The sequence below is a fragment of the Alnus glutinosa genome, chromosome 14 (genome assembly GCF_958979055.1).
Source record: "Alnus glutinosa chromosome 14, dhAlnGlut1.1, whole genome shotgun sequence".
Classification (NCBI taxonomy): domain Eukaryota; kingdom Viridiplantae; phylum Streptophyta; class Magnoliopsida; order Fagales; family Betulaceae; genus Alnus; species Alnus glutinosa.
The window spans coordinates 18,312,368-18,340,000 of record NC_084899.1 but is presented as its reverse complement, the minus strand read 5'-3'; the positions used below and the strand labels follow the sequence as shown (position 1 = coordinate 18,340,000).

Genomic DNA, 27,633 nt, shown 5'->3' with positions numbered 1-27,633 from the left:
TTACTATTCAAATAAAAAATTTCACTACAATAAATTTTTTATTTTCATTTTTTTATACAAATTCTTTTTACTTTATATCACATCATTACTAAATCCAAAATTAACAACCCACGGCTTGTTTTGCACAAGCATTTGCCAAACATGCATACCCAAAGTCCCACACACAGCGTTATGCCAACCATCACTGATTCGAAGTCATTGGGTCTCATCATCATCATTTCTCGTTGTCTTAATTTTGACACAGCCGCATGATACACGACTTGGCCGTCAATCATGCGGCTGCGGCTGCGGCATGCTGCGTAGCGGGACCAATCCAACGATGGATGGAGAAATGGGATCCATCATCATCCATATATGGCTTCTTGGGTCTTCAAGTTCACATACGAAAAAGCTTCTGGCTAGCTTTTTCTTGAGAAGTTTCGCGCTGTCAGTCTATTGTAATAATTATTTCAAGCAAGCCGCCGCAAGCTGCTTCTTTGAATGTAGTCCTTATCTTGTCTGTAAATGTGAACCCAAGAAGTAGTTGTAAGCTGCATGTAATCGAAACTTTTGAGCGTGAATGATTTGTCATGGAAAATGGAGCCATTTTTTTGAGGAATATTGTGAGACATGTCACCTAGACATGTAACAGCAGCGGAGCTTCATTTTTCTTTCGTATGTGAACTTGAAGACCCAGGAAGCCATATATATATGGATGATGATGGATCCCATTTCTCCATCCATCGTTGGATTGGTCCCGCCTACGTAGCATGCCGCAGCCGCAGCCGCATGATTGACGGCCAAGACGTGTATCATGCGGCTGTGTCAAAATTAAGACAACGAGAAATGATGAGACCCAATGACTTCGAATCAGTGCTATTTGGGACTTTAGAAAGAATGTAAGTTCACGGGCTCAAGTCTCAAGGTTAGACTTAAGAGTGCTACGTACATTTTGGGTAGCGACTCGGGTGCCATGTTTTCATCAAGCTTTATAATTGAAACGGAGCATTTTTGACAAATAAAAAAGGCCAAGTGTGTGAACGGCACTGTTTCAGTTTCTATCATCTTCTTGATGAAGACTAACCTAATTTCTGAATTTCTGAAAGTGAAACAGGCAGAAACATAGTTTGACTGTGAAACAACATTTGCCACTTATCGCTAATGTTAGTTTCAATGTCCCTAAGGACCGGTTGAGCGTGGGCATCCAAGATATCCAAGAAAAATCTACCGGGGCCGGGGGTTTGAAAAAATTTTGCAATTTTTTATTTTTTTTTCAAGAAATTGGGGTTTTTTTTTTTTTTTAATAATAATAATAAGTAATTAATGTGATATAAATTATGAAAGAGTTTAAATTTTTTATAAAGGAAAGTGAATAATATTGTGAAAAAATAATTTATGTGATATAAAAAACGATTTGGGATCCACTTAAGCATTTAACCTAAAATAGTATTAGGTTGATCCACTTAAGCATAATAAACTAAATTCTCAGATTTCAAATGAATTTCAGTTTCCTAAATATAAGTGGGACGGATTGGTATAAGACTCATCATCTAATCAAGTTTGCAACATGCTTGAAATATTCGTTTGTTAAAATTTTTGTTTTTTTTTTTTTTGTTTTTTGTTTTTTGTTTTTTTTTCTCTCAAAATAAAAAACAGTAACAAACAATACAAACATAGAAGCTCTCGTAGCTCAGTTGGTTAGAGCACCCGTTTAGTAAGCGGGAGGTCTTGAGTTCGACTCTCAACAAGAGCAAATTCACGACACCCTTTTACTTTAAAAACAAAAAAAACAAAAAAAAACCAATTGATCATCAACGAAATTTGATAAGATTACAGATTTTTTCAAGAAAAGGAAAGAGCTGAGTTGGGAAAATATTGCAGAATATTAATCAATTAAGGATAGATCTATGATGTGGAAAATATTCTGCATATTTAATTGTGTCTAATTGGTTCTTATTCTGTTGACAAAAAGATTCCATATCAGGAATTTTCATAACATGAACACCGTAATTGAGAAGACTTTCAGACATTATTGCAGAATTAACTCTAAGATGCAAAGGGCTCAACAAGGAAGTAATCTGCACAGTCTGGCACTGAAAATGCAATTTCCTGAAGAAAGAAAGCATCTGCAAGAATTTACAACTCAACAAAAGCGGTTTTCCTTAGTGCCCGTTTGGATGGCCAGAGGAAGCGTCCGGACGCCCTATAGTGTTCGATGAAGTGTCCGAACAGCTCAACAGACATTGAAGTCAAGGAGCACATGTTCACATCAGTGTTCAGACAGCCCAACGGACACCTAGACCCAAGAGCACCTATTCGATGATGTGTTCGAATAGAAATGCGATGGCTGCGAACAGTAGAAAACAACATGCAACCGTTCAAACGTTAAAGCAAAGCCATTCGGGCGCGATGACTGAAGATTAATGAAGAAACACGTGAGACTGCGTGAAAAGAAGTCGGTTGCTGCTTACCATCCGGACGCCCACTGTGTTGGTCTGGACGCCGCCCAGAGAACTCCAAATCAGAGTTGTTTTAGGTTTTCTAAAGCCTATATATAAAGGTCTCTAGGCTTGTATTCTTTAGAGAATTCGGTACTCAATTCCTGTGTACTAAGAGATGGTGTTTAGGCAGAAATAGAGATATGTGCTAGTTCTCTTAGGGTGTTTTGTGTGTGATTTAATCATTGAAATCTAGCTTAGGGAGGAGACCTAAGTTGAAGGATTCCATTGAAGACCCCTTTAGGTAGGAGACTTGGTTGAGAGACGTTCACGTATAGGTATATGTCAAAGTTAAAGGTATGACTACTATATCAGAGGTATGTGAGTACGAGTGCTTTGTAACTAGCTTTGTCTTCTGAATAGTGGATTTTCTGGGTTTGGCTGCCCCGTAGTGGTTTTTCTCTTAACTGAATTTCCACTTCGTTAACAAAATATCTCTCTTCTTTTAATTCTGCATTTAGATATTTTGTTATACAATTGATCGCACACTCATGGTAATTAAGAGTCTATTTTATTTTCACTGTTAGTAAAACTTTACAATCAAAAGACATGTATATTGATGTTATTATAGATCAATTAAAAGGTTGTATTTCTTATTTTAAAAACTATAGAGAAAATGGATTTACATCTGCTATGATTTCATCTAAAGAGGTTGCAACTAAAATGAAAATAGAGCATGTATTTCATGAATAACGTATAATTCATAGAAAGAAACAGTTTGATGAGATTGCCAATGACGAGACAACACAATCTGGTGAAGAATCTTTTAGAATTGATTACTTCTTATGTATAGTAGATCAAGCTATTTCTTCAATTCATAGTAGGTTTGAACAATTTCAGATATACGCAAATATTTTTGGTTTTTCATTTAATTTTAAGAAATTAAAATCACTAGACAATGATAGTTTACAAAAAAAAAAAATGTATTAATCTTGAAGGTTTTCTAAAACATGATATCTATTATGATATTGATGGCTTAGATTTATTTTCAGAATTAAAAGTTTTAATAGAAATTTTACAAATAGAAGAAAGTATTCTAATTGACACATTAAATTATATAAAAAGACTTGATTCTTTTCCTAATGCAAGTATCGCTTACAGAATTTTATTGACAATACCTGTTACAGCTGCTTCTACAGAAATAAGTTTTTTAAAATTAAAATTAATAAAATCCTACCTAAGATCAACAATGTCACAAGAAAGATTAAATGGATTAGCCATATTATTAATTGAAAAGGAAATGTTAAAAAAACCTTGAATATAAAAACTTAATAAGTAATTTTGCATCTCAAAAGGTAAGAAGAATTAATTTTAAATAAAAATATAATTTTAAATAAAATGTTTCACTTAAACTTCTCGTCTAAAGCCCCAAAATATATCGAGCCGGCCCTGGAACTACGGATCAAGAATACTGTGCCTGCTACTATGCAATTAAGTTGGAAATAGATTCACCTGTGTTTTGGGTTGAAAACATAAATCTGTTTTCAGAAACAACTTTAAATTGTTTCCATATTAATTTTGTGTTTTTGTTGTTTTTGTTTTCTTACATTTATGTTTTTAAAACCGATTGCCAAACACTTTGTTACAGTAGTGAAACATGTTTTAGTTGGCACAGTACTCTTGATTCGTAGTTCTAATCTTCATATCTCTCTTCTTACAAAAATGCAATTTTGGTGAGGGAGATCGAGAGACTCTTGGTCTCCCCTCTGTTTGTTTGAGAAAGAGAAGAAATTTTAGACCTTAGAAAATGAGTTGATGTTGGTAAAGGATTATGTTTGTTATATTAAATTAGTATCTTTTAATTTGGATACTTACCTTATTATTATTATTATTATTATCTGAAGGTAATCTCAATTGTTATAAATCATTAGAAATAAACTCTTGTTCTGCACATACAATTGCCGAGAGAAATAGACTCCGTCTGTTGCACGCGCATCACACGATGTACCCTATCATGACTGCTGCGTGTTCCTCACGTGGCTCAAGACCCGAGCCCAATTTTGTGACCTGAGCTCACATTTGATTATTCACTCACACCCACACTTGATTCATCAACCCATGATCCAAGCCCATACTCGATCCACCCTATGAACCGAGTTCATAGCCACGCTTCACGGATGCCCGTGCCTGATCCATCCTGATCGTTGACTGTAGATTAGAAAAAAAAAAAAAAAAAAAAAAAAAAAAAAAAAAAAACCTCACCTCTTCTTCCATGACCATAACTCTCTCTAACACCTAATATATTATCCAACCCATCTCCATCATTCTTGATGGTTCAAATTATTTTGCTTGGGCTTAGGCAATATGAGTTCTTAGCTTCAAGGACATTGCATGTGGGAGTATTTTTTTTTCGACCAAAAACTTAAGCCTAGTGCTAACAAATATGAGTTTCTCGCTACTTTTACAAGCTGCCACAAAACATGGAAAAGCATCCACTGAAGGACTATATCCAGGTTTTCCAACACCCATGTGGTCTCCATCGATTGTAATAGCATGAAATTATAACTCTTTATTTTCATGTAGTTTAGAATTTAGATATGAAAAACTAGTTCGTAGATAAATATTTTAGAATAGTGTACATGTACGTTTGGGTATTTGATTTTTGAAATCAGAATTTAATTCTTATTTGGTGCGAGAATTTTAAAGTTTGATTTTGTGAGATAAAATTAGAAAAATTTGAATAAAATAAGATTTGTTTAGAAAAAGTTGAATAAAATATAATTTGTTTTTTAAAAAGTAGAATAAAATATGATTTGTTTTTTAAAAAGTAAAATAAAATATGATTTGTTTTTGAAAAAGCAAACACTTTAGCAAAAAATTGAATAGAATCAAAATTCTACTCTTGCATCCAAACATAGGGATTTTTAGAGATTTTATTTTATCAAATTCTAGGGCCTTCCTAATTTGGAAAGTTTCTATTTTTCAGAAACTTTCTATTCTGGAAAATGGGCCTATATGCCTATGAGGGACCTAATTGGGACCTTGAGAGTGGGCTTGGGTGGTTAGATTTAATTTAGAAAAATAGATAGATTAAAATTTAAAATTTGGGCTTAAAAGGGTTCCCCCCCACCACCCCCCCCCCCCCCCCAAAAAAAAAAAAAAAAAAAAAAATTGTGGGTTAAAAAGTCAAATTTAAAATTTTGTGGCATATTTTTAACATTATAACTTTTTTTAAATAAACCCTAGGACCCTAAAGCAAACCCTAGCCACCTTTCTTTCATGAAGAAAAGAAAATTCAAATTGTAATGCCCCAAATTTTAATTATTATTGTCAATAATATTATTTATTATAATAATGTTGCTAGTGATATAATATTATTGGGTTAATAATATTAACAATGAAATGAAGTAGACTCATTATTGGCTTAGATTATTGTTTTAATCAATTAGATTAAAATAGTAAAAATGTGAGATAAAAATATCAGTGGTAAAAAGTAATTAGTAAGTTTTTGATAAAAATCTTACAAAACTTAAGTATTAAGTTAACTTCATCAACAAGTTATACAAAAAAAAAAAAAATCTAACAACTTGCTGTGCAAGTTGTCTTATTCTTTTATTCTTTCTTCTCTCCTTCTCCTTTCCTATTATTTTCTTCTTTTTCTTTTCTCCTTGTTTTTCCTCTTCTCTTGCCGGAAATACAGAGAGATCGAGAGAGTGAGATTAGAGATAAGAAAGAGAGATTGGTTGAGGGAGAGAACCCGAGAGAGAGAGTGAAACAGGGAGAGAGATATTGAGAGAGAGGGAATCTGAGATTGAGAGGGAGACAGAGAGATGAGATCGAGAGATTGGGAGAGAAGGAGGGACAGAGATCGAGAAAGAGATCGGAGGTCGATCCTCCATGGACTAACGCTAGCGACTCGAGTTCCGGCTGGTACTACCGGTGGTTCGACTCTGGTGGAACCCAGGAGCTTGGACCCGTGACCCGTGAGTCGAACCCGACGAATCCGGGAGAACCCGTGCGACCCGATCTTTAGTGACGAAGTCCGGTGCGATTTTCGGCGTTTGGAGGCCGTTTTCCGGTGGTTTTCGTCAGTAGTGGACTGCCCAGCAACCCGTATGACTCGTGACCGTGAGACCCGTGACCCAGACAGAACCAAGAGAGAGAGAGATTTGGTGGTTTCTAGTGGAATTTCCAATGACCCAGGGTGTTTTTCCGGTGATTTTTGAGGAATTTTTGGTTGGTAATTTCTTGTGTTTTATTGGGTAATTTTATGAATAATTCTTTGTTAATTATTGATGGGTATTTTTATGTATTTGTGATAATTTCTGCTAGTTTGGGGAGTAGAAATTGTTGGAGGTATTTTGGGTTTTGTTGGGTTATGGTTTGATGATTTTTGGGGGATCTTTGTGGATTAGCTGGATGCTTGTTGTGTTTTCCATTTGAGTTGGTTTTTTTTTTTCCCCTGTTTTAGTAGTCGGCTGACAGTGTATATGGGTGTTGGCCTTGAATATATATGTTCTTGGATTTATGGGTTAATGCACCTTACTATTAATATAAAAATACTAACGTGACATCAATTACACGTTACTAATCTTATTAAATTGTAACGATATCAATGCTTACACATTACTGATGAAATAAATGACTAGCGTGACATATATCACGTTAGTACCTTTCTGTGACGTGCAAGGAATTGCACGTTAGTAGGTCACTAACGTGGCATTTTCTCCCATTTCTAAAACTTGAGCACGTGCAATTTTTCCCGCGATTTCCCAAGACAATTATACTTGACAAATTATAACGTTATTATAATAGTAACGAACACATTTACCCGGTTACTAAGAACTAAATAGTAACGTGATTGTAAATATCACGTGAGTATCAATAGTTACGTGGACAGTATGCCCATGTTACTATAAATTGCAATTATTATTTTAAAAAAGTGATTGATCAATAGGATCATGAGGATAATCCGATCGATCATGATTGATCAATAGGATCAATAGATCAACCGATTGACCGTGATGGATCATGAGGATCATCTAATCCATCGTGATCGATCAATAGGATCAATAGATCATCCGATCAATCATGATGGATCAATAGGATCATGAGGATCAATAGATCGACCATGATTGATCAATATGATCAATAGATCATCCGATCGATCGTGATGGACCAATAGGATCAATAGATTATCTGATCGATCGTGAGAGATCAATAGGATCATCCGATCGATTGTGATGGACCAATAGGAAGAATATATCATCCGATCGATTGTGATGGATCAATAGGATTAATAGATCATCCAATCGATCATGATAAATCAATAGGATCATTAGGATCAATAGATCGACCATGATTGATCAATATGATCAATAGATCATCCGATTGATCATGATGGACCAATAAGATCAATAGATCATCCGATCGATCATGATGGATCAATAGATCATCCGATCCATCACGATCGATCAATAGGATCACGAGGATCTGTAGATCGACCATGATTGATCAATATGATCATCTGGTCGATCGTAATGGACCAATAGGATCAATAGATCATCTGATCAATTGTGATGGACCAATAGGATCGATAAATCATCTGATCCATCGTGATGGATCAATAGGATCAATAAATCATCCGATCGATGGTGATGGATCAATAGGATCATCCGATCAATCGTGATGGACCAATAGGATGAATATATCATCCAATCGATTGTGATGGATCAATAGGATTAATAGATCATCCGATTGATCATGATAAATCAATAGGATCATGAGGATCAATAGATCGACCATGATTGATCAATATGATCATCTGATCAATCATGATGGACCAATAGGATCAATAGATCATCCGATCTATCATGATGGATCAATAGATCATCTGATCGTTAGTGATGGATCAACAGGATCATCTGATCGATCGTGATGGACCAATAGGATGAATATATCATTCGATCGATTGTGATTGGTCAATAGGATTAATAGATCATCCGATCGATCATGATAGATCAATAGGATCATGAGGATCAATAGATCGACCACAATTGATCAATATGATCAATAGATCATCCGATCGATCAATAGGATCACGAGGATCAATAGATCGACCATGATTGATCAATATGATCAATAGACCATCAGTTCGATCATGATGGACCAATAGGATCAATAGATCATCCAATCCATCATGATGGATTAATAAATCATCCGATCGATTGTGATGGACCAATAGGATCAATAGATCATCCGATCCATCCTGATCGATCAATAGAATTAATAGATCATCTGATCGATCGAGATGGATCAATATGATCAATAGATCATCCGATCGATCGTGATGGATCAATATGATCAATAGATCATCCGATTGATCGTGATGTTATAATAGGATGAATAGATCATCCGATCGATTGTGATGGATTAATAGATCATCCGATCCATCATGATCGATCAATAGGATCACGAAGATCAATAGATCGACCATGATTGATCAATATGATCATCTGATCGATCGTGATGGACCAATAGGATCAATAGATCATCCGATCAATCGTGATGGATCAATAGGATCAATAGATCATCTGATCGATGGTGATGGATCAATAGGATCATCCGATCGATTGTGATGGACCAATAGGATGAATATATCATTCGATCAATTGTGATGGATCAATATGTGTGTCACTAATGTGCAAGCACGTTATTGAAACATTTTGAGAATAGTGCTAGGCGGGCTACTTCCTCGCGGAATTTGGGAACAAATTTCATCTCCCCCTCTATCTGCTCTCCCTCATCTCCCCCCCTCTTTCCTCGGTGCTGTCCCTTTCTCTGATCAGTAACGGCCGTCTCTCACACTCCCTCTCAGTCTCTCTGCTTAGTCTCCCCCTCTGCAGGTAACGTGATTGTTCATATTGTTCATATTGTTGATTTTGTTAATATTGAATATTTGACAATGGATATTGGATATTGTTAATATTGTTGAATTTGGATATTGTTGATATTGGATATTGGATATTGAATATTCTGAAAAAAAAAAATTTATATTCATATAATCTATTGAGGCAAATTATTGTGGATATTGAAATAATATAATGCGGATATTGGAATAATATTATAAGCTAAACTTTATACCCTAATCAGATTTCTTAACTTAATTTTTTAGAAGCTAATATTTATATATTGATATTGAGATAATATTACAATTTATTTGACAATATACCCTAATCAGATTTTTTAACCTAATTAATTAGAGGCCAATATTTCTGTTGATATTATGGTTAATTAAATATAAAATGACATAAAAAATTGTACACACAAATAAATAAATAAATAAATAATAATAATAATAATAATAATAATAATAATAATAATAATAATAATAATAATAATAATAATAATAATAATAATAATAATAAATCAATATGATCAATATTATTTTAGAAAAGTAAATTAAAAAAAAAATGATTGATACTAGTTTAAATGTGCATTATTTTATTAACAATAAGCATTATCATAACTTATTTATACTAATTGTTGGTGTGTTAGATTTAATTGATCTTTGGGAGAAAATAAAATTTCTTTACTTCATTTTTAAGAATTATGATACTTTAGTTAATTGAATTCCTTGTTTTCTTAGTTAAATGTGACTTCTTCATTTAATTAACAATTAATAATTATAGTTTTATCTTATATATGTGTTCATTTGTGACATGTACGTATAGAACAAATATGGACAGAACTTGGATTACAAAGTCTCAAGGTACGAGGGGTTACAATAACGGGTGTAGAGAGTTTGTGGGATTGGCAGTTAGTAACTACAGAACAATCGATGGTAAAATCTGATGCCCTTGTAAGATGTGCCAGAATAATCGCCTCCACTCACCCGATTATGTACTTGAGCACTTGATAGCGGGTAGGGGAATGATGACTAGCTACATAAACTGGTGGCATCACGGTCAGATGAAACCTTACAATCCTGATGCAACCATCCGATCTAACCATTCGACCACAGATGCGGCAGGTGGAAGTACAGAAGAGGGTGGCGACATGCACGCAATGTTGGGTGATGCATTTGGAATGCACGAAGTCAGAGAAGAGAATCGTGGGCCTGGGGGCGTTGAGCAATTGGGTGAGGAAAATGTAAATGTACCACCAGTTGCAGGTGGCGCTCAGAAGTACTACGACATGCTTAAAAAGGCCGAGAAGCCACTGCATGAAGGCACTAAACATAGCAAACTGAGTGTTAAAGTACGCATATACAGCTTGAAGTGTGTTGGCGGATTTAATAACAATATTTTCTCGGCTTTCCTTGAGCTCATCAATCAGTTGTTATCTACATGTGAGGACAGTTTGCCAGCTAATATGTACGGGGCGAAAAAGTATCTCAGTGACATGGGGCTCAGGTATGAGAAGATCCCAGCATGCCATAACGATTGTATGTTATTTTGGAAGTTCAATGGGGAATTAGAGTCATCCACCGTCTGTGGAGAATCTAAGTGAAATGATGAAATTCATTTGGACCGTGATGGTCAACCCATATCGTCGAGAAAGAAACGTCTGGTGAAAGTGTTGCGGTGGTTTCCACTCATCCCGCGCCTACAGAGGCTTTTTATGTCGGAGCATATTGTCCCCACATAAGATGGCATGCAGAAGGCCGCACTAAGGATTGGGTGTTGAGGCTTCTAGTCGACAGTGAGGAATGGAAGTCATTCGACCTATTACATCCAAAAATTTTAGTTGACAACAGGAACGTGAGGCTTGGTCTAACCTTAGATGGATTTAATCCATTTGGGAACATGAGCACTTTCCACGACACTTGGCCAGTGATGCTTGTTCCGTACAATTCACCTCATTGAATGTGCATGAAACAAACATCGTTCATACTATCGCTGATTATCTCGGGCCCAAGTTCACCTAGAATGGGTATAGATGTTTACCTCCATCCATTGATTGAGGAGTTACAAGAATTGTGGAATGTAGGGGTACACACATATGATGCATCAAAGAAAAATAATTTTGTGATGCGGGCGCAGTTGATGTGGATAATTAATGACTTCTTTGCATATGCAGATTTGTCTGGGTGGCCTAATAGGGGTGTCAAGGCATACCCTGTTTGTATGCATTCAAAAAGGCCTAGATGGTTGTATAACGACAATAAATTTTGTTGTATGGGGCATAGTTGATACTTGCCGATGGATCATCCTTGGAGGCGCAACAAGAGAGCATTTCATGGCACTCAAGAACGAAAATGTGCGCCCGATGTGCAAAGTGGTGATGACATCTTGGGACAGTTGGAGGGAATGGTATTTGGGGATGAGAGTGCGAGCAAGACGAAAGAGAAGAAGCAGAAGAGGCTACAATCGATAGAAGCTGCAACTGACGATGTCGTGTGGAAAAAGAAAAGTGTTTTCTTTCGGTTGCCATACTGGAAATATAATTTATTGCGGCACAACATTGATGTCATGCACATAGAGAAAAATGTGATAGACAACATACTTGGTACAATTCTCGACATCAAAAGGAAAACGAAGGACGACCTTGCAGCCAACCAAGACTTGCAAGAAATGGGTTTGAGGCCTAAACTGCATCCGTTCACCGATGATAATGGTAAAACCTATAGGCCTATGGCTTGCCACACAATGTCCAATGAAGAGAAAACAAATTTTCTGAAGGTGATTTGAAATTTAAAGGTGCCAGACGGATATGTATCGAATGTTTCTCGGTGTGTACGCCTTGAGGAACGTGCGATATTGGGCTTGAAGAGCCATGACAGCCACATAATAATGCAACAGCTTCTTCCTTTTGCATTGTGCCGGTCACTGCCAGAAAATGTGGTTAGACCTCTTGTTGAGATGTCCACATTTTTCAGGGGCATTTTCTTAACAAATTTAACACAAGAGGACATGGACCAACTAGAGGGTGACATTTGTGTCACTTTGTGCAAGATGGAACAAGTATTCCCCCTCGGTTTTTTTACCAACATGGTTCATTTGGTCATTCACATTGTTCGCGAGTGCAGACTAGGGGGCCTCGTACAGTATAAGTGGATGTATCCTGCGGAGAGGTAAAATATTGATTCTATATATTCATTATTTTAATTAGTTTGTGTTTTTTATATATCACAATGACTAATTAGCTGTGATTGACTGATTTTAAAATGTAGGAGCCTTAGGGTGTTCAAGTCTAATTGTGCGCAATAAAGCGGCTCCTGAGGGCTACATTGCGGAAGGCTACATAGCAACCAAGTTGGTGACATTCTGCTCGAGGTATCTAGAAAATACACCAATCTTGCACAACAGACTCCAATGAAATCCTGATGGTCCGAAGGGGGCAGAACACTAGTTAACCTCAACCGTACTCAGTTGAGCCAGATTCATCGATATATTACGTTCAACTCTGACGAGTTTAATCAACTGCGAACGTAAGCTAAAAAAAGTTATAGCATGTGTTATATTCTATAATGTTGTAGCATGGAATGACGAATAATAGATAATAAATTTAAATTATAAATTGTAGAATGCGCATGGATATGCTTAGGCGATCATGCGATAGAGGGTGAACTACGGACGATCAGTTGGAAGCCTAACATTATCGGCAGTTCTTCAGTTAGTACCATGACTACGTAAGAATAATTTGATGTTTAGATATTACATGTTTAACTTTTGGCTTACCATTTTACGTAATATTACTCGCAGGTCGATATATTGGACGATCAACGTAGAACAGAGATGACTGAGAAGCTGGTTATACATTGTAGGGGCCCAAAGGAGACAGTAGTTAGGTACAACAAATACGTGGTTAACGACAAACTGTTTCGGACTATTACACATGATGCGGGTAAGAAGACTCAGAACAGTGGCATGTGTGTACCGACCATTGATGGCTTAACGTACTACGGAAAGTTAACGGATATAATTAAAGTTGAGTACTACGACCGGACTAAGTACGTCATGTTCAAGTGTGATTGGGCGGACACCACGAGAGACAGAGGGTACAAGGTGGGCGAGTATGGCATGGTACTTGTCAACTTCAATCACCTTGTCCACAGGGCAGACCGGGATATTGATGACCTGTACGTAATAACTTTACAAGTTGACCAAGTATTTTACGTCGGAGATGAAAGGAACCTAAGTTTGGCTTGTGCCATGCGGATTAAACCTAGGAATGTCTACGACAATGGTCAGGGTGATGGGTCTCATGATGAATCTAACAACTACCACGAGTGTGAGTGGTTCCTATTAAATCAAATTAACGACAATGATCCGAGTGATGATTTTGACCACGCCCAACCAGACTCAGATCCAATCTTAGCGTAAGTGATTCGGGACTGATTTTCTCTTATTTATTTCTACATTGATTCGTAATTGTTAACAAATTAGTGAATCATTTATAAATGTGGTAATAATTAATGTGTGCATTAGGTAAGCGATAAAGTTATTGTGTTGTCAATCAATTAAAATCAATTCATGTTTGTGTGCATTATGTATAAATATATAATATTAATTTGGGTGCATTGTGTATTTTGCAGGTTACCCTAGCACTTGACATATATTCTACACTTCGTTTGAATGTTAGATCATCTGCTTGCAGCGGTTCAGATAATAATTAATTACTTTTCTGTTATATCCTTATTTTTTTAGTATTGATGACATTTCTTTATATTCCACGTGTTGCTCTTTAAGTGTTAGTTTTAATATGATATTATCGTATTTTTGTTTGTTATGTTTGTTTGTTTTATCATTTATAGGTAATATGGAGCATGTTGTTGCGCATCCGTTAGAAGCTATTCATGTATCGGCGGTGAGAAATTCGACTCATGCGCATCCATTAGTAGCTGTTTTATCATTGTGTTTTGCGTGTATTATTTATGCATAATTGTTCATATATATATGAAAACACAAACATTGGTTATATATAATTGTTCATTATGTATAATTGTTCATATTTATATGAAAACACAAACATTGGTTATATTATTTTCAACAGTTGTAATTTTTGACGATTCATTCTCAATGTATATTGTTGTGCTTGTTCTTTAAAATTAAATGTAAAATGTTGTTATTGTTGATGAATGGATGGATGGAAACGTACAATTTGTTGTGATTATAGGAGGATGGATGTAAATGGTCAACCGCTAAAAAAATATTTGGGAGAGCAAAAATCTGTAATTTTTTTTTTAGCTATTTAAAATATAGTAACTTTTGAATATATATATGTTACTATATATAAAGTAATGTGATAAATATAACGTTTGAAAATACAGTAACGAAAAATTAGTTGTGCGTTACAACATTCACTAACTTAACGATATTCACGTTACAAACCACAGTAACCTGACGATGAGTTTTGTGTTACAATATCCACTAACCTAACAATATTCACGTTACAAACTACGGTAAAGTGAAGACGAGTTCTACGTTACAACATACACTAACCTAATAATATTCACGTTAGAACATACAGTAACGTGATGATTAGTTTTGCGTTACAACACACACTAACCTAACAATCTTCACGTTACAAATTATAGTAACGTGATAATAAATTCTGTGTTACAACACTTACTAACATAAAAATATTCACATTGCAATAATTCAGTAACGTAAAAATTAATTTTGCATTACAACATTTCAGTAACCTATTCTTTGCACGTTACAGCAGCTCAGTAACGTGCAGTTTCACGTAAGTCGAGCTTAGTAACGTGAGATATTTGTCGCATTACTGGCCAATAACACCATGTTAGATTTCCAGGTTATAATACACATTTTAGTAACCTAAGGGATATTAACCTCAGTTTTGCGTTAGTGAGACCACGTTACTGGGTTACAGTAACTTGAAAAACGTATTTTCATGTTACTGCCCTTAGGTCAGTATTCCCATTTTTTTTTTTTTGTAGTGGGACGATGTATGTATCATTAGGACAATCTCATCGTTAGGACGGTCATTTGAACGGTACTATCAGGATGGTTCCCGAACCGTTAGGACGGTTTCTGGATAGAAACCCCTAACTCCAAAAACAAATCCTACATTTTCACCATCTAACATATTCTAAGGCTTTAAAATGATCATTTTACTAATCTATACACCAAAAACTGTTTGAAATGAAGCCTAAAACATCAAAGTCTCTAGCTTTACTCCAAAATCACACATTTCATACCAAACACCAAAACTTTCTCCATATCACTTAAAAAATCACGTTGATGTAAACAACAACATGTCTAAGACTTAAAGATCTACCTTTTTACAAGTCCAAAAACGTTCTAGGACACACTCAAGCCAAAAACCCAAACTTCCTAACCCTACGGTCACCATCTTTCATCACAAAAAACCAAACTTTTACCTTAAAACACACACACACACAAAAATAAATACATCACAATATCTAGTAACAATTTGAACTTAAAATAAAACAAAGGTAATACAAGGCTAGGGTATAGAAATTACCCCTATAGATGGAAGCTTAGTGTCCTTCAAAAATCTTTCATTTCCTCATCCTCTCTCAAATAGGCACTAATTTGAGTTTCATTGATCCTGATTTAGTGCGCAATGAATATTACACTTCATTTGTTCAATCACTAGGATACTAGTATTACAAGTGCACTATGTTAATCGGATAGACTCATTCTTAGAGGACTCCTCCAATGGCCTGAGTCAAGGTCCCTCAAGATCAGACGACCGTCACATACGGGGCTTAAAGATGTATTAGGCCACAAAGCAAGTAAGAAGATAAAGCTAAATGAGAATTATTCTAGAAAGTTCTTTTTATTTTTATATTCAGAACAAGAAAGATTTTGGAAGTTCCAAAATTCCTAAAGAGTAAAGAAGTTTTGATATGATTAATTCACAAGTATTATTTTGAAAAGTCAAGAGTTATTATTTATTATGTATCCATTTACTGAGTTTTTCTAAACTCACCCATTTTTCTTCTCATTTCCAGATGTTGTTGAGCAAGATGTAGACGACCTGGGTAACCAGTGAGTAGAAGAGCTAATGGGTTTTAGAATAAGTGTTGTGTAGCACATAGGTTATTTTTAATTAAAAAAAAATAGTTGTAAGGTTTTATATGTTTCAAAAGAAAGACGTGGTTTCACTTTTGTGTCCGAACAATTTTAATTTGTTAAGATTTTTTTTTAATTTAAATTAGTTTTGTAATACCTTGATTATTAATTAGTTTTAAGTAAGCTTTGGATGAGCTAATAGGATAGCTAATAAGGATTGTTAGAATTCATTTGAAGAGGAAATCTTGACTTTAGTTTCAGCCGAATGTTTGAAGTGGGATACCTGAACGTTTGAGTCAAATCCTAGTGTCAAACATTCGATGTTGGATGCCCAAACGTTTGACTATATGTTCGATAGTACTACCGAATGTTCAATAAAAATCTAAGACCATTGGATAAACAGTACACCGAATGTTTGACATGTGGCAGAACTGTGTAAAAGCTCATTCTCCCCCCCCCCCCCCCCCCCCCCCGCTGTTTGTTTTTGGGATTTGTGACAAATCCAACTCTATTATAAACACTTAAGCACTAATTTGAGTGTCATTGGTCCTGATTTAGTGCGCGATGAATATTACACTTCATGTGTTCAATCACTAGGATACTAGTATTACAAGTGCACCATGTTAATCGGTTAGACTCATCCTTAGAGGACTCCTCCAATGGCCACAGGTTGAGTCAAAGTCCCTCAAGATTAGACAACCTTCACACACGGGACTTAATGATGAATAAGGCCACAAAGTAAGTAAGAAGATAAAGCTAAATGAGACTTGTTCTAGAAAGTTCTTTTTATTTTTATATTCAGAATAAGAAGGATTTTGGAAGTTCCAAAATTCCTAAAGCGTAAATAAGTTTTGATATGATTAATTCACAAGTATTATTTTGAAAAGTCAAGAGTTATTATTTATTATGTATCCATTTACTGAGTTTTTCTAAACTCACCCATTTTTCTTCCCATTTCCAAATGTTGTCGAGCAGGATGTAGACAACCTAGGTAACCAGTGAGTAGGAGCGAATGGGTTTTAGAATAAGTGTCGTGTAGCACATAGGTTGTTTTTAATAAATAAATAAATAAATAGTTGTAAGGTTTTATATGTTTCAAAAGAAAGACGTGGTTTCACTTTTGTGTCCGGACAATTTTAATTTGTTAAGATTTTTTATTTAAATTAGTTTTGTAATACCCTGATTATTAATTAGTTTTAAGTAAGATTTGGATGAGCTAATAAGGATTGTTAGAGTTCATTTGAAGAAGAAATCTTGACTTTAGTTTCAACCAAATGTTTGAAGTGGGATAGTTGAACGTTTGAGTCAAATCCTAGTGTCAAACATTCGATGTTGGATGCCCAAACGTTTGACTGTATGTCACGTAGAACCGCCCAGCTTTCAAATTGCACGTTAGAACAGTACATCGAATGTTCGATAGCACTACCGAATGTTCAATAAAAATCAAAGGCCATTGGATAAACAGTCCATCGAATGTTCGACATGTGGCAGAATTGTGTAAAAGCATCTCATCCTTATCATCAGACCCTTGAACATCTAAAAATACCCCTCCCTTCGCCTCTTCACCTTATCTCTGCCCATTCTAGTCACTTTTCTTCTAGAGAGAGTGACTTAGTAGAGGAGTATTCTTGGCCCTTTGTGCTTCTAAGGAGGTAAATTTTCTACCCCTACTCTTTTAATTTGTTGTTGGTTTGTTTCCATAGAATAAGCTCGTAGGTTTTAAGCCTCTAGATGGTTTTTTTTTTTTTTTTTTGCCTTAATACTAGCCTAACGATGGATTAGCATATTGATAATTTTGGACACATCTTTTCTTGCATGGATTCATTATTATGGCTTAGGACTCTGTTAGTGATCATGTTAAGACCTTAGGACTTGCCTAGAAGTGATTTTTATTGGTTTTTTGTTTGGAAATGGCTTTCTGCCTAGCACCTAACATTCGACCCTCCTTTGGGCAAGCGTTTGATGTCGAGACCGAACGTTTGATATTTTCCTCAAAATCCATTTTATCCGGTTCTCATAATATTTATATTGCTAATGGTTCACATTTGAATGTTAGCCACATAGGTTTTGTATTCACTCAACAATTATTTGTATCTGACACCTACTTAGTTCCAAATCTTTCCTTAAACCTGTTATCAGTTGGCCAACTTTATGAACTTGGTCTAAAGTTATATTTCTCTAATGAGGGTTGCGATATGCACGATCCGCGAATGGGTCAACTATTTAGGACCGACCGTAAGATTAGAAATTTTTTTGAACTCTCATCTCTCTATCTTCCTTCCACAGTGTCTGTTGCCACTCCATCTCCGTCATCGTCTACCACTCTCAGTTTATTGTACTCTCGTTTAGGATATGGTCTATTTCTCGCATGCGTTCTTTAGTCATAAGTGGTCAATTAGGGTCAGTTAATTTAGAATTGTTTGATTGTGTTGCTTGTAAGCTTGGAAAACAAAGTGCATTACCTTTTAATACCAATGAATCAATTTCTTTTGTACCTTTTGATTTAATACATTCTAATGTTTGGGGCCAAGCGCCCATTCCGACTATGGGGGAATCACGCTATTTTGTTATTTTCATAAATGATTATTCTCAATATATATTGTTTTATCTTTTACAAAATCGATCAGAACTTTCAAAAATTTTATTTTGAATTTAAAATGGCTCAAATTTAATTTTCTCAAAATATTAAAGTTTCTTCTTATGAAAATGTCATGGAATATCACGAATCTACTTTTCTCAATACACTTAAACAAAATGCCACAATCCCCATCGTTTTTTGTCCTTGTATCTCTGAGCAAAATAGTTGTGATGAACGTACGTAAACACTGACACATCTTAGGAATATTTAGGACACTGCTTCTTTTTGCCTCTATTTCGAAACATTTTTAGGGTGAGGCCGCCCTTACTACTGTCTACACCATCAATCTGGTCCCGTCTCCCACTACTCATAATAAGTCCCCTTATGAACTTCTCTGGTACTCCTCCTTCTAATTATCAGACACTTAGAGTTTTTGTGTATATTTGTTTTGTTCTTCTTCAACCTCATGAACACACTAAGTTTGTTATCACCTCTATTGTTTTTTAGGTTATGGAATTGAACATAAAGGTTATAAATGTTATCATTTGATTGATAAGCATCTTTGCATCTCGCGTCATGTCACATTTTGTGAGCATAAGTTCTTTAATAGTATGGACTCTTTTCCCCGTTCCTATATTCATTAATGTTTTTATTGATTTGTTTCCAAACTCCATAAACCTTGATGTAGGGACGATGATCTCTCGCGACGATTTCACAATGGCTGGCTTAGATATAATTAACTAGCTTGTTGATTCCTTTGCCACCCCTCCAGAGCTGACTTTTATGTTCCTTGTCCATCAATTAGGAGTAAGAGAACTTTCTATTCATCTATGTGATTGTCATTGCTATTTTGTCCTTGAACTTCACTCCTTTTATGAGGCTTGTACTGACCTTCTTTGGCAAAAATTTATATGTGAAGAACTTGATGCCCTTACCAAAACCCACACTTCAGACATATTTGATTTGCCTCCAAGGAAGATTGTTATTCTATCGTCTCTTGACTTAGCAGGAAATAGTTTGTTGTTGCTCGCTCTAGTACTGAAGCCGAGTATTGTACACTTGTTGACAGTTGACACCACATCAGAGCTACACTGCCTACGCTGACTCCTATAGGACATGAGTACTCCTCAGACATCTAGCTCTCTTATGTTTTGTGATAATTTGAGTGCAGTTCAGATTGCTTATAATGAAGTATTTCATGAACGCACCCAGGGGCGGAGCCACCTTGGGGCTTGGGGGGGCCTGGCCCCCCCCAAGCCCCAAGGTTCTCCCCCAGAAAAAAATAAAATAAAATAAAATTTTACCCTAAATTTTGTTATTTTTTCTAATTTTGACCCCTCCAAAACTTTTTTTTTTTTCAATTTGGCTCCCCCAACTTGGGGGGCTGGCTCCGCCCCTGAACGCACCAAACATATCAAGATCGACTATCATTTTGTCCGTCATCATCTCTTATAGGGAACTCTCTGTCTTTGTCCAAGCACATCCATCTAGACATTTTCGTGACCTTGTTTTTAAACTCAAGTTGGCTTCTACGTCACCACCTTGAGCAACTGGTCACTTTACTTGTACTCTCGTATTATTCTCTATGTCCAAGAGAATATGAGCCACTTATTCTAATACAAATCAAAACCAATTAAAATAAAAAAAAATAATAAATAATAATAATAATAAAAAAGAGATAAAGATGATCTCCATTTCAAATGAAGTGGGTACATCTAATAGTACACATGATTTCATGTTATTTAATTTTTTTTAAAACGTATTAATATTGACTTCATATACATCGTTAGATACACAAACTTTAAATCATGAACATAAAATCATAAATGTTTAGTAGGACTAGTATTTCCGGCAATTGCGATGGCTTCTTTATTTCTTCATGTTAAAATAAAACAAGATTTTTATATACATTTCAAATGGATCCGATTCCTTAAAAAACTGTTCAACCTGTCAAGTAGTGCCATACATTTTCTTTACAAAAAATGAGGAGGCCACGTACTACTCGACTTCTAGGCAAATAGTCAACCAAATACTAGTTCTAGTTTTTTTTTTTTTTTTAAAAAAAAAGCAGCTTCGCTGGCGGGTAACGTTGGATTTGGTTGGGTTCACATGGCTCTCACTTAACATCATCGAAACATAGAGGAAAAGAGGAAAAAAGCAGTCGTACCAAGAAAAGATAGGGAGGAGAAGGATCAAGAAAAGTCTCGAAAACGACCATTCCTTCTCTTCCATTGTCATTATAACTGTGATCTTTCTTTTTCCAAACTTTCATAAACATCTCTCTCTCTCTCTCTCTCTCTCTCTCTCTCTATATATATATATATATATATATGTACATACTTTTAGAGATAAAAACTTGAGAAAATTAGCAGTTCAGAACGTTTTCTATATTGTGTGCGTGTGTTTTTTGGAAAGAACTTTGCGGTCTGATGGACATGTCTGCGAGAAAAAGAACCTTGCTAAAAGTAATAGTCCTTGGTGATAGTGGGTAAGATTCATAATTCTTTCTTCTTCTTTTTTCTTTTGTTTTTTTTGGGTGTTTTGAGTAGTAATGTACTTGACACTATATATATTTTACTTCTCTGAAGTTATGATTTTCTCTTTTGGTGATATGCAGGGTGGGAAAGACATCTTTGATGAATCAGTATCCTTTTTACATAAAAATAAAGGATCTTTGCTTTTGAGTATAATTTACTTTAATTTCAGTCGAATTTATTCTACGTACTAAATATATATAGATGCTCTTCTGTTTGCTTCTTTCTTTCACATCATTTTCACAACCAATATATGTCTGCCCGGGAAAAAAAAAACAACCAATATATGCAAGCATGACATTGTTGTTGGTGATAGAAATAATAGGAATGGTGTTGGTGGTGATAGAACGGAGAGCTAAGAAGAAAAATGTGTCGTCAAAGTTATTTAATGCCCATCAACAAGTTTGATATAGGAATATAGGTTATCATAATATGATAGGATTCCTTGATATGTAGTATGGTGATGACTATATCCTTGTAGATACCAGAAAGATTGCTACTTATTCTTATTAGCTAGCCTGCGCGCAGAATCTGGGTCATATTTTGGACTTTGTATTCTTGCATGTTAGAATATTTGTTATGGTTCTAGTGGCAGCATCGGCGCGTGTAGGCGTGTGGCATGATGGGCAGAAGCTTCTAGTGGTGCATGTGGGCGCGTGGGACGTCGGATTTGATTGATTTTTGTGGCGTTGTACATATAGATCAGCCAAGGAGCTTTCGATTGATGTTTTCGAAAGCTTGATGTTAGGATTCTCAGAAGACAAGGATTCGAAGTAAAAAGGTAATTGAACAGTAGTGAGGAATCCCGAGAGGGAGAAAGCGCCCATAAAAAGGAAGAAAACAGGAATCCACAATGTCATTAGGATCGAAGAATATTGGTGTTAGCCGATGGCTCTACTACCACGAAGAGACTCATAATAAAATGGAAAATTAAATAGAAAAGCGTAAGAAAGAAAAAAATAGAGAATGATTTACGGGTGGTTCGGTGTCTACCACTAGGAAAGAGCCCGGCCGATAGGTCAACATTGTGCTCTTATTCTTGATTATGTTTACCGTACAAATTACTCTTATTTATAGAATAATTGAGGTAAGTAGAAATAAGATAAGTATGATAATCAAATCTAAATGATGTTAGATTAAATAACCATCAAACCTGATTACAAGCAATATTCTTAGAAGGTAATTATCCTATAAAGAATATATACCTATTATGGAACCATATCATATATTTTAACATTGCATTCATGTCATTTTTTGGTAGTACGTACGTACTCTACCTAATTCATTATTACAGAAAGTTTTTATTTTATTTCTGTTGATCGAACTTTAAAGGATGTGATAGACTAACAGTAAACTGATACTTATAATGAATGCATGTGTGATTAATTAACTGCTAAATCAGATATGTCTACAAGAAGTTCATTCAACAATATAAAGCCACCATTGGTGCTGATTTTGTCACCAAAGAACTACAGATTGACGACAAACAGGTCACTTTGCAGGTAGACGATTAATTAACCTTAATTTCAATTAATTCCTTGATATCTTTCCATTTAAACCAATGATTTTAATGATCAGTTTTCTTGTGAAATTGATTGAAGTAATTTCGTTTGGCAGATTTGGGACACAGCAGGGCAGGAAAGGTTTCAAAGTCTTGGGGCTGCATTTTATCGAGGGGCGGAATGTTGTGTTCTTGTATATGATGTAAATGTTCTCAAATCATTTGAGACACTGAACACTTGGCGTGAAGAGTTTCTCAAACAGGTCTGATTATCGATGCCTCTGATCTCTAGCTTCATTCATTCTATTCACATGTGTTTGGTGATCGATTATTAAAGAGATCGAGCATATTCTATTGGTGCAGCCTATTATTATGTAAATCTTTCTTCTAATCCTGAATACTAGAGATGCAAATGATTTATATGCGCATATTTCAACTTATAAATTTAGAAAAACTTCACTTATCATTTCTAATATTTCATCACTTTTGCAATCAAATGATTTATATCTTTAGGCTTTAAAAAGTGTCAATTTAGTGCATTAATCTTTCAATTTTTTTCAATTTCACTAATCAATTAGAATTTTCCTTTAAATCCTAATGGAATAGTGTCAAAATTTCTAAAATACCCGTCTATTTTTTTAGGAAAAAAAAAAAAAAAAGAAAAAAATTTAAGGATTTAAGCATTAGTTAGGATTTAACAGAATTTGCAAAAATACTCATATTTGAATCTTTGAAATTTTTTTTATATTGTTCTTTTTAAAAAAAAAAAAAAAAAAAAGCAATGGTATTTTGAGAATTTTCACGTACTTTTCTGGTACATGACATGTGAAGAATTTAGATAATAATGCATTGTATGTTGTAATTAATTACTCGGGGAAAAATATATATTTTAGCTCTCCAAACTAAGGCTACATTTCTTTTATACCTCTAAACTTTAGAAAATAACATTGGGACCCCCTGAACCACCACCATATGTCAAATTCGACACTTTTTTATTTTTCTTCCCAAAATATAGTTAAAGTTATTAAAAATTACCATTAGAAAAAATAAAATTATATATTAAAAAATTAACAAAAAAACAAGGAAAAACTGAAAATGCCAAAAAGGATAGCCCATTTATATCAGCCTCATTTTTTTTATCAAATGATTATTTTTTATTATTTTATTTTTTAATAACTTCAAGGGTACTTTTGTGAGAGAATAAAAAAAAAGTCTAATTTGACACGTGGTGATAGTTAGGAGGCCCCAAAGTTACTTGTTAAAATTTGGAAGCGTAAATGAAAATATGGTGTTAGTTCAGAGGTCCAAATAATATTTTTTCCCTAGTTACTCTGTATCTAAAGATCCATCTCTTACTCTGTATTACCAGTGTTCTTATTTAATCATCTGACACCAGGCTGATCCGGCAGAACCTGAAGCATTTCCCTTTGTATTACTTGGAAATAAGATTGACAAAGATGGTGGAAACAGCCGAGTGGTATGGACATGGATGCATCTCTAACACTTTGTTTGCATTTGTTCTTGGCATATATATAATTTATGGCAATTAGTGGTGCAGGTTTCAGAGAAGCAAGCCAAGGAATGGTGTGCTGCCAGAGGAAATATGGCTTACTTTGAGACCTCGGCAAAAGAGGGCTACAATGTTGATGAAGCATTTCTCTGTGTTGCAAGAACTGCACTAGCTAATGAACAAGGATGTGATCTGGACAAGTAAGTATGATCAATCCTGCAGACTAAATTCTTCATTTTTTAATTATAGAATTTCGTAACAAAGTAAAGAGATAAAAGCATAGAACTTAAAATCCAAGGCACTATTTGAGTTATGATGATATACTGCCAACAGATTCTAAAGTGCTGTATTGAATTTCATCAAAAGCTCATATCAGCTCTGCATCCCACTTAAATTGAGCTACTGATGTAGCTTAGATGCATTGTTTTTGTTGATAAGTAAAATAATATGCAATCTTCATGACAATGATCATATTGTAAATGATGTTAGCCTCCTTAAGCAAATCGTACCTCATTAAATTTCCATAATAAGAAACTTCTGTCATTTATATGCCGAAATTCCAAATCAACCTTACTTATATGGCTTTTAGTTACACAATCAGTTCATATGGTTCACATTTCAATTCTCATAAGCTCTACACTTTATTTTATTTTGGATAGTATTCAAGTAATTCCATTACTTCTTCAAGCTATTCTCTCATGAGCAGCTTATATTATGTTCATTTTGCAGTACTTACTTCCAGGGTATCTCAGAATCTCTATCAGGTATTGAACAGAAAGGATTTTGTGCATGCTAAAGTTGGTTTTCAAGGATTGCATGTATCTATTTCAAGCTTTTGGGGTTGCTATAATTCTTTGATTAATTTTCGGGTGGTAGGAGGAGGAATTTGATCCTTTTCATGTATTCTCGCATTCATGAATATAGTTGTAAGGTGTCCATTTTGCTACTTCAGAGACAAAGCAATCAAGTTGGTGTGACATAAAACCTGCAAAATCCAGTACTCAATATGCATTAAAGCATATTTGTCTGCAAGGTCTGAATTAATTCAGTACATTTTGAATGACATTTTACACATTTTGCTGGCTATTGTATTTTTTTTTTCCTAGTTAATGTTACACATTATGTACTTAAGCAAAATGATCAAGAAAGCTAGGGTTTTGAGACCTCTAAACTTCCATCTCAATTCTGATTATGAGATCAAGACTGTGGTCTCTAATGCCTACACAAAACCACTTTAAATACAGTCTGACTTATGTTTTCAAGTGACAATGGGACTAGCTAGGATTCCTTGTCAAAGTTTAAACTTGGAAAACCTAGATCCTATCACCAATATGCACGACCATTAAAGGGTTTTCCTTGTGTAATTAGGTCAAGCCCTTTGTGTAAGTAGGCCGATGACACTTGTCATCTCATGACTTATCCTAGGTTACTATTAATTATAATTTAAGAAAAACTTCACTTAACCATCTTGAATTTTCATTACTTTAGTAATCACCCCCTAAAGCTCAAAAGCTCACAATTTAGTATATCCGACTTTGAAAATTTGCAATGTCACCATCCCTGGCGCGTTAGATTTTTTTGTTAAATTCTTCTCTATGCACTCTTGTTTGAACGAATTAGCTGCTGTTCGAGTGGCGATGTGTTAATTCGATAATATCTAGCTTCAATAGTGCCACATCTCACCACACACTGATTGACACATGGAGATTCCCTTCGGTCGATACGTGTTCAAATGCAACCTAAACATGCGTCAAACAATATTTTCGGCATGTGATTGAATTTGCGCCATTGATTGTTTGTCACCACGTGATCTCATGATGCCAAGTGGATATTTCTTCTATTCGAACGGCATGTTCTCCATTCGAACACAATCACTTGATTTCATCCCACCTAATCTGGACTGTTGATCTTATCCCACTTGTTGCTACGTGTTGCAAGTCGCCTGTCGAACACGGAACATCTTGTTTGAATGGGACAGTCTCATCCAATATTTTTCCAATCTTTACGATCCCGATTTCGTCCTATCTCTCACAGGTCCTTCCATACTTAATGATATCGCGCATGTGATAATAATTTGGGCATAACTTGGGTTATGAGTGTCAGAATTGCACATAAGACCCTAATGTAGAAAAATCTCTTTGGTGCGCACGCCGTGGTCACCCAGCTACCATTGGTGAGCGTATTTTTTAGCTCAAAATCCATTATATTCACTTCGAAAACCCAATCTCCTTTTCCATTTTCTAAGAAACACTTGTTTTTTTAGGAGCGGCTAGGGTTTCTTCTTCCTCAATTCATAATTTCTTTTTGTCTTCTCCTGATTCTCTTCTCATCTCAACTTCTAGGTCCTAACTTAATCTCATGTTTTGTCAAAACATCCCTTGTTCTACACAAAGTCCTCATTCTATTTTCTCCAATTTTCTATTTTGTTTTAGCTTTTATTTTTCCTGGATATTACAATTTAACCCCTTACTATGCCAATTACAATAATTCAATTCATCCTTAGACCACAAATCTATGTTTTGTTGTGGGTTCATACCAACCCTTGTCGACCAAAACCCAAACTCGCTCAGCTAAGGACTTAAGGAACGCTCTCACGTGCACCTTCCAATAAGAATAATTACTACCATCAAAGTAAGGAGAAACACTAAAAGGCTAAGATTTTTTCATTGACAACGGGGATCAATAATCTCACTCAAGAAACTAATCCTAACGGAGTTAACTTGTTCTTATATATACCAATTGAAAAACACATGCAATTGACCTCAAATTAAGATCTAGAGGAGGGTGAATAGGTGTTTGCAAGCAATAATAGCAATTTAAAAATTCAATCAGCGTAGTAATAATCACCACAATCCAAGCAAACATAAAAAAAAAAGAAAAAAAAAAAAGAAAAAAAAAAAAGAAAAAAAAGAAAGACAACATAAGGATTTTGGTGATGAAGTGAAAACTTTTAAATAACTATTCAAAAGAAAAACCACTCAGAGAGCAGCCAACTCCATGAAATTTTCATTATAGAACAAAAACATTACAATCAATCTATACTTATAATACCTTTGTAGTCAGATACAGACTTGCAATCCTAAC

At 35.1% G+C, this 27,633-nt stretch overlaps 1 protein-coding gene and 1 non-coding gene across 3 annotated transcripts; both read left to right on the top strand.

Moving 5' to 3' along the window:
- The first annotated feature begins 1,658 nt into the window (after positions 1 to 1,658).
- On the top strand, positions 1,659 to 1,732 carry TRNAT-AGU (transfer RNA threonine (anticodon AGU)). Its single transcript has one exon. It is a non-coding gene; the product is annotated as a tRNA-Thr (tRNA).
- A 19,416-nt stretch (positions 1,733 to 21,148) lies between these two features.
- On the top strand, positions 21,149 to 25,635 carry LOC133857336 (ras-related protein Rab7). Of its 2 annotated transcripts, XM_062292566.1 has the most exons (8): positions 21,149 to 21,492; positions 21,622 to 21,648; positions 22,941 to 23,040; positions 23,156 to 23,302; positions 24,436 to 24,516; positions 24,598 to 24,749; positions 25,279 to 25,313; positions 25,426 to 25,635. In XM_062292566.1, the coding sequence occupies exons 1-8, from the start codon at positions 21,434 to 21,436 to the stop codon at positions 25,437 to 25,439; spliced, it is 615 nt and encodes a 204-aa protein (XP_062148550.1). In that variant the 5' UTR covers positions 21,149 to 21,433; the 3' UTR covers positions 25,440 to 25,635. The 2 variants fall into 2 exon arrangements, with proteins under 2 accessions (XP_062148550.1, XP_062148549.1); XM_062292565.1 differs by having other exon boundaries at positions 21,151 to 21,492; positions 25,279 to 25,635.
- The last annotated feature ends 1,998 nt before the right edge of the window (positions 25,636 to 27,633 follow it).

What these genes read in the sequence shown, in the direction of transcription:
- LOC133857336 (XM_062292565.1), top strand. Translation starts at nt 21,434, where the DNA reads ATGGACATGTCTGCGAGAAAAAGAACCTTGCTAAAAGTAATAGTCCTT. An exon ending in ACAAACAGGTCACTTTGCAG is followed by an intron (nt 23,041 to 23,155) that starts GTAGACGATTAA and finishes TTCGTTTGGCAG; the next exon opens with ATTTGGGACACAGCAGGGCA. An exon ending in ATGGTGGAAACAGCCGAGTG is followed by an intron (nt 24,517 to 24,597) that starts GTATGGACATGG and finishes TTAGTGGTGCAG; the next exon opens with GTTTCAGAGAAGCAAGCCAA.